This window comes from Cajanus cajan, chromosome 9 (assembly GCF_000230855.2).
Source record: "Cajanus cajan strain Asha chromosome 9, NIPB_CcT2T_4, whole genome shotgun sequence".
NCBI classification, from domain to species: Eukaryota; Viridiplantae; Streptophyta; class Magnoliopsida; order Fabales; family Fabaceae; genus Cajanus; species Cajanus cajan.
This window is the reverse complement of record NC_138525.1, coordinates 55,346,870-55,367,842: the sequence shown is the minus strand read 5'-3', so window position 1 is coordinate 55,367,842 and position 20,973 is coordinate 55,346,870. Positions and strand designations below refer to the sequence as shown.

The window sequence follows — 20,973 nt, the reverse complement described above, 5'->3', positions numbered from 1 at the left end:
TTTTATGTTAAGGATCAAATTAAAAATCCATGACAAGTGTAGAGACTAAATTTATTGAATGAAATTTATACGTATTTGTTTAATAAATTTTGTTTTTTAAAATCCCCCCATATCATATCTTTTTGGCTTGGTCACTGGGGACCAGCATGTCATTTGGCTAATGTCATTTTTAATTGATAATTAAAATAGGAAAGAGACAGGTAATTTCATTTTCAATACTGCTTGCCTTTAGAAGTGTTAATGTGATTTATAAAAATATCAAATAAGTTAGTGATTTATAAGTTAATTTATTTTCATAAACTAATAAAATTATAAAAATACGAAGAAACTATTAAATTAGATTGTAAAAAGAACTATTAAATTAAACTTATAACCAGTAAACTTATTTTAATTAAAATGATTTGCATGAATATTTTCCGCATGATAAAAAAAATCATTATGAATATGATACTTAGAGTTCTTAGAGCATCTCCAGCAGGGTTGCTTATAAGCAACTCCCTTGTTACATTTGTCCATTTTTTCCTTTTTTATTAAGTACCGGAACTTGTACAAGAAATTTTAATAAAATTTAAGCAACTCAAATGGGCTGACGTGATAAGAGAGTTGTTTATAAGCAATCTCATTGAGATGCTCTTACCAAAACATACGCACATTTATCCTTTTCATTTCATCTTTCTGGTAAACAGAAAAGAGATTCACATTTTCTTTTCCGTTTGACATATCTGTGTGTGTTTTATTTGGTGAAAAGATTACCATTTGATATCAGGGATTCATGGGCTATATTGGCTACATGCAACAATAACGTAGAGAACACTCTTCTTGTACATGGGAGGGATTTTGTATGATTATATTCGTTTTGAAGGAATCCTTTCTCCACTTTATAAAGATTTTGTATGATTATATTCTTTTTTTCAATGCCAGATATCTTACATTTATTCAAATCAAATCTGGAAAGAAAAAAAAAACAATTAGTGCTCCTCGGATCAATTTGAAGGCAAATAAATTATAATACTTTCTGAACGTTCTTCATATTCTTCCTTTCCTGTTTTCATGTTGGCAAATGTGAAGTGAATTTTCCCTTTTAATAATTTTTAATTTGTGTTTTCCAAACAGAGATTTTCAGAAAATAACAGCAATATTCTGGCTCATGGGTGATATGAGATTTGAAAATAAAATGAAAGGTCCACACATGATTTAGTTGTTCCTATATATAGTACAGACAGCCTAGATAAAGACTCAAACTTACATGCCAAAAGTCTACCCGAATATTTAGAAGCACATTTCTAATGTCACATTGATATTTTTATTTCCTCTCCTCCAATTTTATGGGGCCATGAAATGAAAGAAAATAAAATAATCATACCTTATATTATATTAGGATTGAAATAGTGAAGCAAAAAAGAATACAAAAATAGAGTAAAACAAAAAAATTAAATAGATAAAAATAAGAAATAGAGAAATATTTTCTGAAATAAATTAATATATAGAAAATATTTTTACACTAATTTGAAGAGAATTTTGTTTTCTCTCTTATATTTTATTTTTCTTGAAACGTATATCTCTCAAGCATTTATCAAAATGAGTCAACTTGACCCGTAAGTTAATCAACCATTCAAAAGTTTAGCTGATCCTCGTGAAGTAATGTTAACTTTGGTTCTGTGCCCCCACTTCATTTGACCAAGTCGTTTTCTCTTCCTTCATTTGTGAATTTGTTTCTTATCCTTGTTCACTTTTACCCTAAGTCAAAAAACAACAGATAAGATACGCTCCAAGAGAGAAAAAAAGGAGGAGAGCTTCAATTCTCTCATCATATAAAAATCAAAATAATCACAATCCTAAACGTGCACGGCTACAGTGACGATTGAGTAAAGAATTGACCATGGAAATTAAACCAAAGAAATAAAATTGAAGTAAAAATTGCTTGGCCTTTAGTCGAAGCAAACCAGACAAAAAAAATCTTATTTATATACCTCATTACTTGCATGGCAGTATAAATCAAGTCTCTTGCAAAAATATATTGTATTACAAAATATCACAACCAGCGAAGATCCTTCACATGGCCTCACAAGGAGTGCAATTGCGCATCGAAGACACTCAAGTAAGACAATCTTTTATTATTTTTTTCATTTACTATTCAAAGTTTGGAGGATGCTTAACACTAATTATAAGTTTAAGTACTAAGTTTCAAATATTCCCGTTAATGATAAAATAATATTTAGTCGAACGAAATTGCTTTCAACAAAAATAAATATTAATTTTTTATTATCAATTTTGGAACAACTAGATAAAAGGAAAAGGTTTGGGGATAATAATACTCCGAATTTCTGGTAAATTGAATTTGAAATTGCAGGTAGTTATGGACAATGGCACAGTGCAAGTGTATTTATCGAATCCAGGTGGATTTGTTACTAGAATACAATATAATGGCACTGATAATCTGCTTGAAGTTCTAAGCGAAAGTGATGATATAGGGTACGTGCATGTACACTGAGATTCAGAATGATTTTTTTTCTTCTATTCATGCGACTTAAACTAATTAAGTTAAAGATTTCATAGGTATTGGGACGTTGTTTGGAGTGAAGCCGGAAGTACAGGAACAACTGGGACATTTGAAAAGTTTGTTATCATTATTGCCTCATAAATTAAGTTCCTAGTTTAATTATCTGAGCCAAAACAAAAGTTACTATATTACGTACCAAAACACGTTAACTGTGTCCATAAATTATGTCTTTAATAATGTTATTACTAGGTAGTTTAATCTGCAGTTAATTGGCTACACTACGTGCAGGATTGTGGGAACGAGTTTCAGTGTTATAACGGAAAATGAAGAACAAGTTGAAATCTGTTTCACAAGTAAGTGGGATCCATCTCTGAAAGGAAAGCGAGCACCTCTAAATATTGACAAAAGGTACCGTTAGATATGTTGCTAATTAATTAAGATTGAAATCAGTCATATGATAGAGAGATTAATTACTATATTTTTGTGCAGGTATGTGATGCTTCGTAATTCCTCGGGATTCTATTCCTACGCCATCTTTGAACATCTACAGGAGTGGCCTGCTTTCAACATACCTCAAATAAGGATCGTTTACAAGCTTCGTAAAGACAAGTATATATGGAGTAAATTAGCTTGAAATATATATATTCCGTAATAATATAAAGAAGAAGAATTCACATAATATTACTTTAAGAATAAATCTTTTTATTACTTTAAAAATAAGTTTTGATAGAATGATGTTACTCAATAATTAATAGTTTAGATGAATTTCAATGATCTAATACTTTAATTAAAAGTTCTTAAAAAATATATCAAACGTTTATAATTATTTTATAAGGATTGAAAATTATAAGATATTTCATTACATTAATTCAAATTAATATATATTCTTAAAAATATATTATTTACTAATTTAATTTATAAATAGAAATATCTCATAATTTTCAAATTTTATATATTTTATCTATTTATTACTAAAGAATATTAATTTAAGTAAATTATTTATTACTAAATAATTTAAGTGAATTATTGAAATATATGTAAATTTCCAATTATTTAGTGAAATAATTTTATAAAAACTTAAAAAAAAATAAACCTCACTTCATAGTATAATATTATTGGATGGATCTTGTTTGGTGCCTTTATTAATTTATAGTATACGATACTTTAGATAAGTGCAAAGATAATTTGAAGAGGTTATTAGGTTTCATTTCATGACGGTGTCGGATAACAGACAAAGATTTATGCCTCTCCCAGAAGATAGATCGCCCGAAAGAGGAAAAGCACTAGTTCCCCCGGAAGCAGTATTGCTTGTGGATCCTGTGGAGCCAGAGTTCAAGGGAGAGGTATTTCTTTTTTTAATGCAATAAAAGTCACCTCGATATTTTTATTAAATATTGAATATCAAATCAATGGATCGATCTTTCGATTAAAACACTAAAAGTTCTTGAAATATTAAGAAGCAAATTTTTAAGAGGTATTTTTTAAGAAATAAACTTATAAGTAAAAAATGTCATACTTAAGTCATTTAAAAAGTTTTTTTTTTCTAATAACATGGCAACATATTTAAATAAATGTTTTTTTAGTATATATTATTAATTAATATATTAATTTTTATACATTCAAATCATATATTACATACAGGAGTGGAGTCAGAACATTATGTCAAGAGCGATCAATTTTTTTTAACACTTATATATACATATTATAACATCATAAATAATTTATTATTTATACTTCTTTTATCTCTCTTTCTATTATATAATATATCAATTTTACATATATTTCTTTCCTTTTCTTTTTATAAGTATAAACTAATACAATAATTTTTATCTATTAATCTATAATTTTTTTTATATAAATTTTAGGAGGATAAAAAAAATAAAAATAATTTTGACACATTTAAAAAAAAAAAATTTGTCCAAGTCCTCCCTCCCTCTGTCCATGTTTACATATCTTTGATATTAAACATGTAAACTTATATAAAGAGTCAAATCTATTAGTTTATTGAATGATAAATATTATTATTTAAATACCTTACTATAAAATAAAGTTTTAAATGTTGTTATGAAGATCATAATTTTTTTTATAACATATAAACATGTTAGATCGGGGATTAGAAAAAAAAGTTAGATCGACTCTCATATATAAGATCTAACTTACCTATTTTTGCCACCTATCATATTTAAGTAGTAATGATTTTAATGTTTATGATTTGTAATATATATTGTATATAAAAAATTTCTGTATTAACCTATTGCCAAATTAGTTTATTTAGCCATAGATTATATTTATCTAAAAACTTTTATATAAAATAAATTTTTAAATAGATTAACATAAAATACGGGTATACAAATTGTCGGTTTATACTTAAAAATCATTATATTTTCTATGTATTCTTCTTTTATGTGATTTTTAAAAGTTACTAAAGTTCAATAAAAATATTAATCATATCATTAGATATTATAAAAATTAATAAATTAAATATTGATAAGATGATGGTTAGATTTGTGAAGTGAGGTTGCACTCGATAAATATCACAGTTTGTAGTTAATAAAATTTGTTAATGATTGATTAAGGTGGATGACAAGTACCAATACTCGAATGAGAACAAAGATCTTAAGGTTCATGGGTGGATAAGTTCCCAATCCGAAGCAGATCCAGCCATGGGGTTTTGGGTAATCATACCCAGCAATGAGTTCCGATCAGGTGGCCCAGTTAAACAAAACCTTACTTCCCACGTTGGCCCATATTGCCTCGCAGTAAGTTTTTCTGTTCTGAGACTGAAGCATAGAATCACCTCATTAAGATTAGTTGTTGATGGGTGCTAAATTAATATAATAATAATAATAAGCTATTATTCCTATTGATCAGGTAATACAAATAACTAGAAATATTGTTGTATGTTTCAGATGTTTCTTAGTGCTCATTACGCAGGAGAGGATATAGTTTTGAAACTCCAGCCTAATGAACCGTGGAAGAAAGTTTTTGGGCCAATTTTCGTTTATCTCAACACTTTGTTAGATGCTGATGACCCACTGGAGCTCTGGGAGGACGCCAACCATCAGGTTTCAATTTCATTATCAAGTTGTTGAATTTAAGGAGATATTATATTTTCCATGTAAACAAAATAATTAACCTTAAGTACTAACTCTAAGATTACCAAAACTGGGTTGTAGATGGAGGAGGAGGTTCAAAGTTGGCCCTATGATTTTCCAGCTTCAGAAGATTTTCAAAAGACTAGCCAACGGGGCAGTGTTTGTGGCATATTACTAGTTCGAGACAGGTAACACCAAAGTCCTAATAGGAGAATTATAATGAGAAAATATTGAAGAAAGTAACATTTTTTACAATTAAGACCAAAATAAAGTCAATGTTTAAAGTAACTTAAAATGGTATCAAAATGACAAGTTTTCAGGTGTCTAAGTGATGAGTACATAATAGCACGAGACGCATATGTGGGAGTGGCACCACCAGGAGAAGCTGGATCGTGGCAAAGAGAATGCAAGGTTTAAACTACAGCACCATGTACTACTACGTGTTAACCAAACCAAAATTTGAGTTCTATTAACACTTGAAGATTTATTTGTTTGGTCACTCAGGGATACCAGTTTTGGAGTAGAACAAACGAAGAAGGGTACTTCTCAATCAACAATATACGCAGTGGAGATTACAATCTCTATGCATGGGTTCCAGGTTTCATTGGAGACTATTGGAACAATGCTGTCCTCACCATAACCCCAGGTTCTTTTAATTATTACTTTATTGGCCAGATATGTTACCCCTGAATCTTCTTAAAAAAACTAGTTCTATAGAGTCTACAAACATTATCCTTAATTTATGTACATCATAATTTTAAAATCATACATACATATATGCATTAATACACACATCTAAAGATTTAGTGATGTTGGTTTATATTGTTTATTTTTAAGTCCATGTTAATGCAATATGCAGGTTGTGAAATAGATGCTGGTGACATTATTTATGAGCCTCCAAGAGATGGTCCAACATTATGGGAGATAGGGATTCCTGATCGCTCTGCTAATGGATTCTATGTTCCTGATCCTAATCCCAACTTCATAAACAAGCTTTTTGTCAACCACCCAGACAAGTCAGCTTCTATTTACAAATTCAATTTTAAAGGTTCAACTTTTTTAATTTATCAACTCTCGTTTGTTAATTAACAGGTTTAGGCAGTATGGCTTGTGGGAAAGATATGCAGAATTATACCCAAATGAGGATTTAATTTATACAGTGGGTGCCAGTGACTACACAAAAGATTGGTTCTTTGCACAAGTCACAAGGTACACCCTTATATTTCCTTCTTTAAAAGCACGTTTTATATGTCATTCCATGAAAGATGAAATTAGCGCATGAAAAACAGGAAGCAAGAAGATGGCAGTTACCGAGGAACTACATGGCAAATTAAGTTCAACCTGGATGATGTGGAGGCAAGTAAAATCTACAAATTAAGGTTGTCACTTGCAAGTGCAAATGTATCCGAGTTACAGGTTTGGAACCTCACCAAAACATGATTTATTAATTAGATAAATTTCTTTAAAAATATTTCTAATATAAAAGACACCTTATAGGCATAAATTAATATGTGGAAATTTTCTCATAATAACTACTCAAAAAAACATATTTTTAATTTACTTATAAGTTAATTTTAATTTATAAAAAAAATTATTTCATTTTTATTGCTTATAGTATTTATGAAGAAGTTTACTAAAATATATCCGTAATCTAAGTTGGTTGTGATGAATATTTGTTTGTGTTTTCACTTTCTATACTACCTCTTCTCATCATGTGATGTTTTTGGTTTGGAATTTAAAGGTTAGAGTGAATGATTCAAAACAAGATCCTGCATTGTTTACGACAGGAGTGATTGGGAAGGATAATGCCATAGCTAGACATGGAATTCATGGACTCTACTGGCTATTCAGCATTGACGTGCCTGGTCTTCTGCTAGAGAATGGTGTTAATACTATATTTCTAACACAGACTATGGCTACTGGCCCCTTGGCCCTCTTCCAAGGGATAATGTACGATTATATTCGTCTAGAAGATACTAAATTATAAACTACGTATGTCTTTAATGTATGATTGTATCCAAATATCTTAAAAAGTACTAGAAATACTAACCAGGGCTCACTGGTTAAGGAATTAAAATTGTTTTTTATCATTAAAAACTGTAATTACGTATAAATTAAATTCTACATTTATTTATATTTATAAGACCCAATTTAAAACAATTGTTAGTGTACTAGAAGGGTACCCTATGTCACATCGACCAACACGTGACGCCCCGTCAGACACCCACGCGGACTTGGAACACAACTCTGGTCTTGTGCGAACACCAATAGCGGTAAGATCGGCCCGGTCGAAGGCCGATCCACCCTCAGATAGATCGGCCCGGCCAGAGACCGAGAGAGCAATGGAGTTCCAAGCCTTTTATCTAGTAGTGCGTAAACCACGAATGCGTGTTGTGCTCCCACGCGTCGGCTCGGCAGAAGGCCGAGAGTCGAGGGCAACCCAACCCATACCTACCGGTCCGGCCCAAGACCGAAAATAGTTAACACCCCGAGCCTTCATCTGTCAGCCCGGAAAGGGGCTGACAGATAAAGACAAGTACTACGGCAATAATCAAAGTTAGCAAGGATAAGCGCGTGTTTAAGACATAATCAGCCGATTAGCGTCGTATTACCTAATTTGGCAAACTTCAGAAGAGGCCCACTACGAGCAGGGTCCATCAAAGGTAGTATAAATAGGTCACTTATAACGAGGTACGTCACTATTCATTTATTATCCTAGAAAATCGTGCTTGTCTTGACTTGAGCGTCGGAGTGTCTTTTGCAGGTACCTCCCCCCTCCGAAGTATCTACTTGAAGCTCCCGTTCGGCCCCTCATCTCAGAAGACTACGAGCGTGCCCTCAGACAGGTACATTTTGGCGCCCACCGTGGGGCCGAGCCGATAGCTTTTCAGAAATAGACTGAGCACTACGTTGAAGAGAATCATGGCAAAGACAAGGATAACTAATGTTGAAGACCACCAGTCCGAAGATGAGCGCCAGTCCGGGGCAGACAACGCCGAGACGGTAGAGGAGACAAACTTGACCGATATGATACGCCAAATGAAAGACGAAATGACTGCCATGAAGCAGCAACGGGAGAAGGATGCTCGCAAGATGGCAGCATTGCGAGAAGAGAATGCCGCCCTCAAAAACCAGTACCGAGATCCCACATAGAAATCCTTTGAGACGACCCACACTCAAGGGTCGTTTCACTCACTCGGCCATCACACCTCTATCTCACACACTTCTGTAGCTGCCCCAGGCAATCACACTTCGGTGCAGGCACCTGGTCGACCCGTACATGCCATCCCGGCCGGTGCCCACCGACACCCGTTCACTCCAAACATAATGCAGTCCTCACTTCTTGATCATTGGAAGTCCCTGCCATTAGACAAGTATGACGGGACGACCGATCCAGATGAGCACGTGGACGTGTTCCTAACCCAAGTCACTTTGAGCACCACAGATGATGTGGCACTCTGTCGAATCTTCCCAACGTCACTGAAAGGGCGCGCGCTAAGCTGGTTTACTCGGCTTCCTGCTAACTCGATCGATTCGTTCAACACACTAGCCTCCCAGTTCACTATCCAATTTTCTACGAGCCGACCCCACCAGTTGACCTCTTTGGCATTAGTCAGCATTCGTCAGGAGAAAAAGGAATCCCTTCGGGCGTTTATGAGTCGGTTCAACAAAGCAGCGCTCGAAATTCGGGACTTAAACCCTGCTATAGCCCTACACCACCACCGCCTTGAAACCAGGGCCGTTCGCCAACAACATTTGCAAGAAACCACCCACAAACATGGATGATTTGCGTCGGCGAGCCGACAAGTACATGCAAATGGAGGAATTAGCGGAATTCCGTAACCAAGCCAGGGCAGAGGTAGCGGCTAAACCTGAAAAGCCGGCCGAGAGTAGTTTTCGGAGCCGTCCGAAAGAACTGGTTCCCCGCAAGAAGCCCCCTCGCGGGCCGAGGTACTCGCAGTATACGCCGCTCAATACCAGTAGATCGGCCATACTAGAACAAGCGCTTGCCTCAGAAGTGCTAGCCGTCCCGAAAAGAGCTTTGACCCCTCCCAGGGCCGATACGACTAAATCCTGCAAGTACCATCGCAATCGAGGACATTCAACAGAGGAATGCTCGGCTCTAAAGGATAAGATTGAAGATTTAATCAAACAGGGGTACAACTGCAAGGTTTTGTGAACCGGCAAAGCTCATCCCGATACGCCGATCGATCCCACCGACATGATCAGCCCGAACAAAGAAGGACAGAAACACGCTCGTACAGAGAGCGCAGTCGGTCAAGGGATCGAAGGGAAGAGGAACCTTCGACACAACCTCGGCGAGTCATCAACACCATAGCTGGCGGATTCGCCGGCGGTGGCTCCTCCTCGTCGGCACAACGAAGGCACTTGCATGCTGTTCGACATGTACACGTAGTCGAAAAAGTCCCTCGCCGCTTACCAAGCATAACCTTCACTGAGGTCGACTTTAAAGTCATCGACCCGGACCAAGACGATCCAATGGTAATTAGTGTGGAAATTCACAATTGTATAGTACGTAAGACTTTAGTTGATCAGGGGAGTTCTACCGTCATCCTCTATTAGAACACGTTCAAACAGTTGGGCATCCCATAGACTGAACTAGTTCCTTACGATGAACCTTTGGTGGGATTCTCGGGCGAGAGAGTCAAGACGAAGGGTTACATCAAGCTGTCGACCCAGTTTGGGTTTGAAGGGACTGAGTACCGAGACGTTTCAGTTAAGTACGTGGTGGTCCACGCCAACACGTCCTACAACATTTTGCTCGGCCGACCGTCCTTGAATCGCCTCGGCGCAATCGTCTCCACTCCACACTTAGCTATGAAGTTCCCGGCCGAGTCAGGATGAGTCATCACGGTCCACGCCGATCAGAAGACTGCAATAGAATGCTACTTTGCTAGCCTACGATTACCAAAAGTAAACGACGAAACACCTAAGGAGCCGAGAGGTGTTCACTCGGTATCACAGCAATCGGCCATGGACCTTGACCCCCGGATCGATCAAGACGAGAGGGTCGAACCTATTGAAGACAAGCAACCGGTGTAGGTAGGAATGTTGGAATCCCAAGTTACTTACACAGGAGCCAACCTGTCCGAACAAGAACGATTGACTATCAGCCAAGTGGTCCTCGAAAACAATGATTTATTTGCTTGGCATCCATCCGACATGCCTGGCATTGATCCCAATTTTCTCTGCCACAAGCTATCAATAAGCAAGGAAGCAAGGTCGATCGCTCAACAACGCTGGAAGGCCAGAGAAGAAAGGAAGGCAGCGATCGAAGCCGAGGTGGGCAAGTTGTTAGACGCTCGATTCATCCGAGAGGTGCATTATACAACCTGGTTGGCCAACGTAGTCATGGTCAAGAAACTGAATGGGAAGTGGCGCATGTGCACCGACTACACTAACTTAAACAAAGCTTGCCCGAAGGATGCCTACCCGTTACCAAACATTGATCGGCTTGTGAATGGGGCGTCTGGTCACAAATTTTTGTCGTTCCTGGATGCATACTCCGGATATAATCAAATCCGTATGCACCCACAAGATGAAGAGAAGACTGCGTTCATCACCGAAATGGCCAATTACTGTTACTGGGTGATGCCCTTCGGATTAAAAAATGCCGGAGTCACCTATCAGCGGCTGATGAACAAAATTTTTAGTGACCATATTGGCCGAAGCATGGAAGTATACGTCAATGATATGGTTGTAAAGTCAAGTAACGTATCTGCACACGCACAAGACTTGACCGAGGTGTTCCAGGCGCTTCGACAAAACCAAATGAGACTCAACCCCGAGAAGTGTATGTTCGGGGTCTCGGGCGGCAAATTTTTAGGGTTCATGCTGTCCAGCCGAGGCATCGAGGCAAACCCTGACAAATGCCAAGCCATTCTGGATATGAAGAGCCTAGGTACTTTGAAAGAGGTGCAGAAGTTAGCAGGTCGGCTTACCTCACTCTCCCGGTTCCTCCCTTGCCTGGCCGAGATAGCTAAGCCTATCCTCCTTTTACTGAAGAAGACGGAGCAGTTCAAGTGGACCCAGGAGTGCGAAGAATCGTTTCAACAGTTCAAAGAACGCCTCGGCACGCCCCCGATATTGTCTAAACCAATCGGAGACCTAGACATGATTGTCTATTTGGCCGTATCTAGCAACTCTATAAGCGCCGTCATGGTACAAGAACATTAGGGCAATCAGCAACCAATATACTTTATCAGCCGAACGCTGCAAGATGCCGAACGGCGTTACCAGCTGTTGGAAAAAGTTGCCTTGGGACTCGTCTACGCTGCCCGACGATTGCGACAGTACTTCCAAAGTCACAAGGTAGTCGTACGGACTGACTGTCCGGTTGAGAAAGTACTTCGGAAGCCCGAGGTCGCTGGCCGAATGATGGCTTGGTCGGTCGAACTCTCCGAATTTGATATATCCTTTGAGCCAAGAGGTCCTATCAAGTCGTAGTGCCTGGCCGATTTTGTCAACGAATTAACTCCCCCTGGACGTTTTGAAGACGAGCCGTGGACCATGCACGTTGATGGGTCCTCTAATGCCCAAGGTAGTGGAGTCGGCGTAATCCTTGCTAGCCCCTCAGGTATCACAGTCGAACAATCCCTTCGGTTCGGCTTCTGCGCATCCAATAATCAGGCAGAATACGAAGCCTTGATAGCAGGAATGAGATTAGCAACTAAGATGGGCGTCAAGAGAATCACATGCTGGACTAACTCTAAAATCGTGGCCGAACAGTTCAATGATAACTTTCAGGTCAAAGACCCCAACCTGTTGCAATACTACCACCTGTTCCAAAAGCTCAAGGACAGTTTCACTGAAGTTCAGATACGACACATCTTGCGTAACAACAATGAACGAGCCGATCAGTTAGCTTGGCTCGCCAGCAGCCGGAAGCCAGGACATTTGCGCACAACCATTCACCTTGAGATTCCTTCCCCAAGTGTGACAGTTGAGTGTATGACAACCAGTACTGAAACACCGACCTGGATGACCACCATCTGGAACTTTATTGTCCGAGGCGAATTACCAACCGACCCGATGGAAGCGAAGAAATTACGAACTCAAGCGGCTCGGTACTCCATGGTGGCTGACGAGCTCTACCGGCGAGGATTATCCACCCCGCTGCTCAAATGCATCGATAATCACCAAGCTGACTATGTAATGCAGGAAATCCACGAGGGTATTTGCGGCTCCCACTCGGGCGGACGAACCTTAGCAGCCAAAGTCTTGCGAGCTGGCTACTTTTGGCCAACCCTGAAGGGAGATTACGCCGAGTTCGTTAAAAAATATGTGCAATGTCAAAAGCATGGGAACCTCATCCATGCCTCGACTATCGAGTTGCATAGTATCAGCTCCCCATGGCCGTTTCCCTTGTGGGGTATAGACGTACTCAGACCGTTCCCTGTGGCAAAGGGGCAAGTTAAATTTCTTCTCGTCGCGGTGGATTATTTCACAAAGTGGATAGAAGCCGAACCGCTCGCCTGCATCTCTGCAGCCAACGTCCAGAAGTTCGTTTGGAAAAATGTGGTTACCCGTTTCAGTATCCCGTATGCCATCGTTTCGGACAACGGCCTTCAATTCACTGACAAAAAGTTCAACACTTTCCTCGAAAATCTCGGCATCCGGCACCGGTTCAGATCTGTTGAACATCCGCAGTCGAACGGGCAAGCCGAGGCGGCCAATAAGGTCATACTGACAGAATTGAAGAAAAGGTTAGGTTCAACAAAAGAAGCGTGGGCCGAGGAGCTACCGGAAGTCCTTTGGGCATACCGATGCACACCCCAATCAACTACCCGAGAAACACCCTTTCGCCTAGCATACGGCGTGGATGCTATGGTCCCGGTTGAGGTTGGGGAACCATCATTCCGGCGACAGCACTTTCACGAAGAATCCAATGACAACTCACTTCGGGCAGAGCTTGATGTTCTAGACGAAGTAAGGGAAAGGACGCAGGTTGTGGCCGAAGCGTGCAAGCAACGAATGAGCTGACGCTTTAATTCCAACTTAAAGCCAAGAACATTTCACGAAGGCGATCTCGTCTGGAGAGCAACTGGCTCGGCAAGGCGCAACTCCTCTGAGGGAAAGCTCTCGGCCAACTGGGACGGCCCGTTCCGGGTACGACATGCTCTCCACAATGGAGCTTACATGCTCGAGGAGCTGTCCGGCAAGGTCATTCCGAGAACATGGAATGCAACCCATCTGAAGACGTACTATAGTTGAATCCAATTTTGTAATGTCTAAACAATGTATATGTATCACGATGCACTCTTTTCCTTGACTGATCTTTTCCCCCTTATAAAAACATGAAAAGGGGTTTTTGGTCGGCAAAGTTTTTAACGAGGCATCAATTCATCAATGAACATACACTCCACATACTTATGATTGTCAGATATTTTTAATTTTACAAGTCTTCCCTCCTGAGATCTCTCTAGCCAAGGATGCGGCTTACGATAAATTTTACAAGTCTTCCCTCCCGAGATCTCTCTCGGCCAAGGATGCGGCTTAAGATAAATTTTACAAGTCTTCCCTCCCGAGATCTCTCTCGGCCAAGGATGCGGCTTACGTTAAATTTTACAAGTCTTCCCTCCCGAGATCTCTCTCGGCCAAGGATGCGGCTTACGATAAATTTTACAAGTCTTCCCTCCCGAGATCTCTCTCGGCCAAGGATGCGGCTTACGTTAAATTTTACAAGTCTTCCCTCCCGAGATCTCTCTCGGCCAAGGATGCGGCTTACGTTAAATTTTACAAGTCTTCCCTCCCGAGATCTCTCTCGGCCAACGATGCGGCTTACGTTAAATTTTACAAGTCTTCCCTCTCGAGATCTCTCTCGGCCAAGGATGCGGCTTACGTTAAATTTTACAAGTCTTCCCTTTCGAGATCTCTTTCGGCCAAGGAGGCGGCTTACGTTCATATTTACAACTCTTTCCTACCGATAAAGGCAATTATCATTTTACATCAATATACGATAGCAAGTGAAATTAAAATTCATGAACACGGCACTATCGGCCCAAAAAAGTACATTAAAATAGGGCTTTATTGGCCCATCATTAAAAAAAACACAGTAAGGCTTACGACGCCACCTCTGGCTCCCCCTGAACTGGACCGTCCTCCGGCGCACCTTCCTCGTACACCGTCTCCTCCTCATTCGGCCCAGTTGGCTGTGCCGGAGCTTCCTCGTCGGCCTGTTGGTCTGGAGGGATGGAGGTCAAGTCCACCAACTTACCTTGAAAGAAGTCCTTTGTCATATCAAAGTGAAATTCAGGAGGGAAGTCGCCAAAGAAGCAGGCCTGCCGAGCCGCCTGAGCAAACCCAGCCTGATGCTGAGAGAGGACCTTGTTGCGTGCCTTCTCCCTATAGGCACTGAAAGCAAGCTTCTTAGCATCCAACTCCTTGCTCAGCACAGCAACCTTTTCCGTCTCGGTCTTCAGAGATAGCTTGAGACGTTGGACCTTCAGGGCCAGGTCGTCGGCAATTCGCCCACGACGGTTTAGCTCAGCCTGGAATTTCCCATTGGTCGTTTGGGCATCAGTCAGCGCGGCCAACGTCTCTTGCAGAGACTTCTCCTGCTCTGCCAGTTGCCGACGCAGCCCATCAGCCTCACCATTCGTCTCCATAATGATGCTCTACGCCAAGGACACTGCCCGAACTTGGAACTCGCAGAAGAAGCTTCATTTCTGAGTCGAACTCATCCGACCCAAGACCCCTTAACCTGATTCGGAGGTCAAATCCTGGCTCAGGAAATCCTTAGCGTTGAGGTTATCGGCCAGGAAGCTCGGTCCAACCAAACCTTGTGGAACGGTCGGGTTGCCCGAGCGTGGTTGTTTAGCCTGACGGCTCACATCTTCGGCCCGACTATCCTCGGGCCTTCTTTTTTCGCCCTGGGGCCTATTTGGACCCTTGCCTCCCTTTCTCATCTGGAGTTCGGCCCCGTTTTGCCACCTTGGGGAGCAGGCTGGTTCCCGACCACGCGCCCTTCGGACGGGGCCTTCGTAGCCGGAGCAGAAGCCATGCGGCTTCCGATCAGAGTACGGATGTCCAAGTTGTCATTTTTGTAACTCGCCATGATACCTGCACATCATTAGTCAAAATCAATGATAACGTAAGAATTCAAACGCGTAGGAAAGTTACTATACCAATCAATTCTTCAGTCATGTTAGCCGACTCAAACAGTCGAACCAACGGTCGGCACGACAATGGCCGAGGAAGCTTCAGCAAAAAATTCAAGTTAGACCGCTCCTCCGGGGACATTCAGGACTTCGACATAGTATCGTACTTGCGCGGTTTCTGGGTCCAGTAGAGCAGGAATATCGGCCCCTTCCCAGCATCAAAAAAGTATTTATTGCCCGTCGCAGCCGAATCATTACCTTAATGAATCCTACCTTGAACTTTTTGTAGGAAGTGGTAAATGGCTGTAACAAACAGTCCGCGTGCCAAACCAAAGACAACCACTTAACCTTCTTGGTGGGCCAAGACGAATAGAAGTATAGGAACAGATGAGGAGTGGGCTCAATGCCGAGAGCCAGACACAACTGTCTAAATCCTTGCATCGCGGCCCAAGTATTTGGATGGAGTTGGGTCGGAGCCACGTTTAACAACCGTAGTATACCAGCAAAATACTCATCAAACGGCAGCGTCACCTTCAAGTCACGAAACATGTAGTCGTATACATAAAAAAAGTGATATTTACAATTTCCTTGATCCAAGAAGACGAAGTCCGGGTTCGGCCCGCCATCGCCTCGGCACGGCTGAAAGAAGATTGGAGAAGGCTCTTCTTCTTCAGGGAAGGTTAGAAACTTCAAAGCCGAAACGAAGAGCGCAATAGAATTCTTGTCAGTATACCGAGAGTGCACACTGCCCACCTCCCCATGCACCCACGAATAACCAGGAGTCTGGATGGGTGGAAACTGGCTAGAGGCCGTAGCCGGCCGGTCATCCGAAGCTACTACAGATGATGAGTCACCCTCACTTGACATACGCCCCGACCCTGAAGCGGATCCCGCGTCATCTGACACATTGGAAGCCGAAGCCGATACATGGTGTCGGTTCGATGCTGCTCCTGACCCGGCGCCGGCAGAGTCACCTGTATCCCCAGAGGAGCCGATGTGAACAACATTAACATCTGCCATAATAACGTACCTAAAAGTGAAGCTTGATCGGTCTTGCTGAAAGACAAGGCTTGAATGCTACAGCTGCAGTATGATTTCGGCCCGGAGCAAACAACGAATACGTGTGTATCAACCCCCATCACACGCCTATTTATAGGCCTTCCTTATGATGGTTTCAAACGACACGCCTCTTCAATCACCGTTGGATCAACTTGATCTAACGGTTGATATTAAAGTAACTCTTCGCGTGCCATCATTAATGCCCAACGGTTACGAACCTAAAGGTCATAACCTTTCATATCCCCGCAGTTAAAACGCCAATAGCTGTATGTCCAATGGTCACGACTCGTCACCCTTCAACCGAAACGCCAATAGCTGTGTGTCCAATAGTCACGAATCCACACTCTAACCTAACCACCACCATTGAAACTGCAAGTTTAACCTTTGTGACGTTTCACTCCCAAAGGCTGGGGGGCTTGTGTACCGGAAGGGTCCCCTAAGTCACATCGACCAACACGTGTTGCCCCGTCAGACACCCACGTGGACTTTGAAGGAACACAACTGTGATCTTGTGCGAACACCAATAGCGGTAAGATCGGCCCGGTCGAAGGCCGATCCACCCTCAGATAGATCGGCCCGGTCAGAGACCGAGAGAGCAATGGAGTTCCAAGCCTTTTATCTGGTAGTGCGTAAACCACGAATGCGTGTTGTGCTCCCACGCGTCGGCTCGGCAGAAGGCCGAGAGTCGAGGGCAACCCAACCCATACCTACCAGTCCGGCCCAAGACCAAAAATAGTTAACACCCCGGGCCTTCATCTGTCGGCCCGGAAAGGGGCCGACAGATAAAGACAAGTACTACGGAAATAATCAAAGTTAGCAAGGATAAGCGCGTGTTTAAGACATAATCAGCCGATTAGTGTCGTATTACCTAATTTGGCAAACTTCAGAAGAGGCCCACTGCGAGCATGGCCCATCAAAGGTAGTATAAATAGGTCACTTATAACGAGGTACGTCACTATTCTTTTATTATCCTCGAAAATCGTGCTTGTCCTGACTTAAGCGTCGAAGTGCCTTTTACAGGTACCTCCCCTCTCCGAAGTATCTACTTGAAGCTCCCGTTCGGCCCCTCATCTCAGAAGACTACGAGTGTGCCCTCAGACAGGTACATTTAGTATGATGATCCGTTTTTAGCTGATTTTATTTAGTATTTTCTTTAAATCATTAATGAATGATTTCAGTTGATATTTTATTTGAGTTAACTGTTATTTAATTGTTATGTTTATTTTTTTATAAGCTTATTCTTTTTTTTTCATATGGTTGAAATTGTAATGATCATATACTTGATATAAGAATAAGACATAATTAGCTAGTGGAGGGTTATACTGGTAATGACCTAATTTTAGTGATGCTACTTTAGTGTAGCTTAACGTTGTATAAACTCTTGATTGATGATTAAGGTTTTATTTTATATAAAGTGGTGTAATTTTGTATATATTGTATATATGTATAGGGTATGTATGTAATCCCATAAGGGGATTTATGTTTTCAAGTTCATGGGCAAGAATTGTTTAGATTTCTAATTCTATACACACACACACACACACACACACACATATATATATATATATATATGACTAGGTGACTGTTTTGTTTAATATTTTTGTTTAATATTTAATAGTGACCTATTAAATTGTTATATTCATCATTATACTCGTCATTGTTCTCGTTCTTGTATCATATACTCATCCCCGTTCTCATACCCAATAGGTATAAAATTTGTACCTCACTTCTATCCTATTAGGCATTGGGTATACTTGTATCAATTTTGTATTTGCTCCAAATATTAAATAAATATCTTTTTACAAATATATATATATATATATATATATATATATATAATAAAATTTTCAACATAAAGCAATAATTATAAAATTATATTAATTAAGTTTCATTTGACAAAATTTAAAATAGAGTAATTAAGAATTACATAAATATTAAGAAAAAATTTAAAAACATAAATTAAGTTTCTAAAAAATTAAAATAGAAACAAGTACGATATGGATATATCTATTCATCCTCATCTCCTTATTCAATTTAATACGTTAGATATTATCTATACATATATTTAACCGACTCAGATATTTTTTGTTAAGGTCTTCCTTTCTTATTTGTTTTTGTGAGTATAAATATTTCCATTCAATAATTTTTCATTTGCCTTCTTTAAACAAATATGTCAACAAATAATAAGAAAATGGAATTTTTTACTATACTACCACAATAAAAAATAATTAATGCCAAAATGTCACTCTCTCCAGAGTATTTATCTAATTGCCCCTCTTTTTTTTATTAATATGAGAAGTTGGGTATGGATAACCCAACTTCTCAATGGGTTTTTTAATTTTGTTTTTTTTTCAAGAATTAATTTTTTTAAAAAAATATGTTTATCATATATTATTTAAATGATTGAAGAAAAAGTAATCTAAAAAATTCAAAATGATAAAAATTGACAAGAATTTTTATTATATATTTTTATTATTTCTCTATAAATCACATTACAAGAAGATGATAAAAAAAAGAATTATAATAATAATGTTGGAGATGGCTGCTTGTTAGTTTCTTCTATCTAGTGTAAAAGTTTGAAAATGTTGTTGCATGTATTATGATGGCTCGTTTAAGTTACTAAGCCACAATATAATAAAGATGAATAAATTCATGATTTAAAAATATAAATAAATAAATTCTTAAAGATTGCTAAAAAAAAATTTACTTGCAAACACATTGAGATTGATCTAATTTTAAGGGGAAAAAATCAATTAAAAAGATTTAATTATTGTCAACAAGTTGGTCATGACAAAAAAAATGTTACAAACTTCAACAATAATAATATATATTTAATATGATTTATATTTAGATAATTTAAAATATATAATGGGTAATATATATATATATATATATATATATATATATATATATTATATAATAAATTTATATATTTTTTTATCATTTATTTTTAATTTAATTTATACTTCAATCATCATTTTTATATATTTTTTGAATTATTTTATTCATTATATTTTAAATTATTTAAGTATAAATTATATTTAAAATAATATTATTGTTTAAGTTTGGAACAATTTTTTGGTCATGACCAAATGTTTGACGATAATTATACCTTTTTAGTAGATAATCTTAATCTTAATGTATGTAAGTAAATTTTTTTAAAAAATTAAAGAAAAAAATTTATTACATTTTTAAATCACGACTCCACTTATGTTATTGTGGCTTAATAACTTAAATGAATCATTGTAATACATGTTACAAAATTTTCCAACTTGTATACCACATGGAAGAAACTAACTAACTAAAAGTCATCTCTAACAACATTAAGTTTTTTGTATTTTATAATATAGTTTGTGTTAATGATTTAAAAATATATGTAAAATAAATTATATGTTATTTTTTTATCACTTACTTTTTTAGATTAATATTTGCTTCAATCATTTATAAAAATACATAATAAATATATTTTTGAAATAATTTTCTTAATTTAAAAACAAAAAATTATTATAAAAAAAAAACCATTGAGAAGTCAGGTTTCCAAACCTGAATTCTCATGAGTAAAAACATGGTGGTAATCAGATAAATAATTTGGAGAGAATGACATTTTGAGAATTTTTTACCCAAATATTATTTTTTTTAAAAAAATTACAAGATTAACAACTGTGCAGGTTTATTTACCAAGTTAGAACCATTTACTGTGCAAGCTCAGAATTCGGTTTCCCGGGAACCGAATTCTGAGCATCAAAGTGTTATTTTTTTTTTTTCAACTCAGAATTCGGTTCCCGGGGAACCGAATTCTGAGTTGGTTTTATATATATATATATATATTTTTTTCGTGTTTGTGGGGAAATGTGGGCAGTTGTTGGAAGTGGAACGGCCCGTTCCGAAAGCAGAACGGGCCGTTCTGCTTAAAGCCACAAAGTGAAATTTCTGAAATTGAAACGGGCCAAGAACGGGCCGTTCCAGAGTTAAGAATTAACGTTGAAATAGACCCATGAAACGGCCCGTTTTAAAGAAATTTTTTAATCATTTTTTTTAACCTGGAACGGGCCGTTCTTGTTTTAGAACAGCCCGTTCCAAAATAGAAATGTACACATTTTTTTGCAAGTGGAACGGCCCGTTCCAGGAGCTGTTTTAACGAAAGGGAACGTGATTTGGAACGGGCCGATCTGGTTTTGGAACGGCCCGTTCTGGGTAA

At 38.6% G+C, this 20,973-nt stretch overlaps 2 protein-coding genes across 5 annotated transcripts; both read left to right on the top strand.

The window, feature by feature from the left end:
* Positions 1-1,947: 1,947 nt before the first annotated feature.
* Positions 1,948-7,860, top strand: LOC109808986 (uncharacterized). 4 transcript variants are annotated; one of them, XM_083063100.1, is made up of 15 exons: positions 1,948-2,098; positions 2,351-2,472; positions 2,557-2,616; positions 2,789-2,908; positions 2,990-3,109; positions 3,702-3,843; positions 5,077-5,259; positions 5,410-5,565; positions 5,677-5,783; positions 5,916-6,006; positions 6,100-6,241; positions 6,455-6,611; positions 6,694-6,804; positions 6,885-7,011; positions 7,337-7,860. In XM_083063100.1, the coding sequence occupies exons 1-15, from the start codon at positions 2,057-2,059 to the stop codon at positions 7,580-7,582; spliced, it is 1,926 nt and encodes a 641-aa protein (XP_082919226.1). In that variant the 5' UTR covers positions 1,948-2,056; the 3' UTR covers positions 7,583-7,860. The 4 variants fall into 4 exon arrangements, with proteins under 4 accessions (XP_082919226.1, XP_082919227.1, XP_020227779.1 ...); XM_083063101.1 differs by having other exon boundaries at positions 3,732-3,843; positions 6,688-6,804; positions 7,337-7,855; XM_020372190.3 differs by having other exon boundaries at positions 6,688-6,804; positions 7,337-7,853.
* Positions 7,861-12,126: 4,266 nt separating this feature from the next.
* On the top strand, positions 12,127-13,599 carry LOC145952187 (uncharacterized). Its single transcript, XM_083064411.1, has one exon. It carries the CDS (start codon positions 12,127-12,129, stop codon positions 13,597-13,599), a length of 1,473 nt encoding a protein of 490 aa, XP_082920537.1.
* The last annotated feature ends 7,374 nt before the right edge of the window (positions 13,600-20,973 follow it).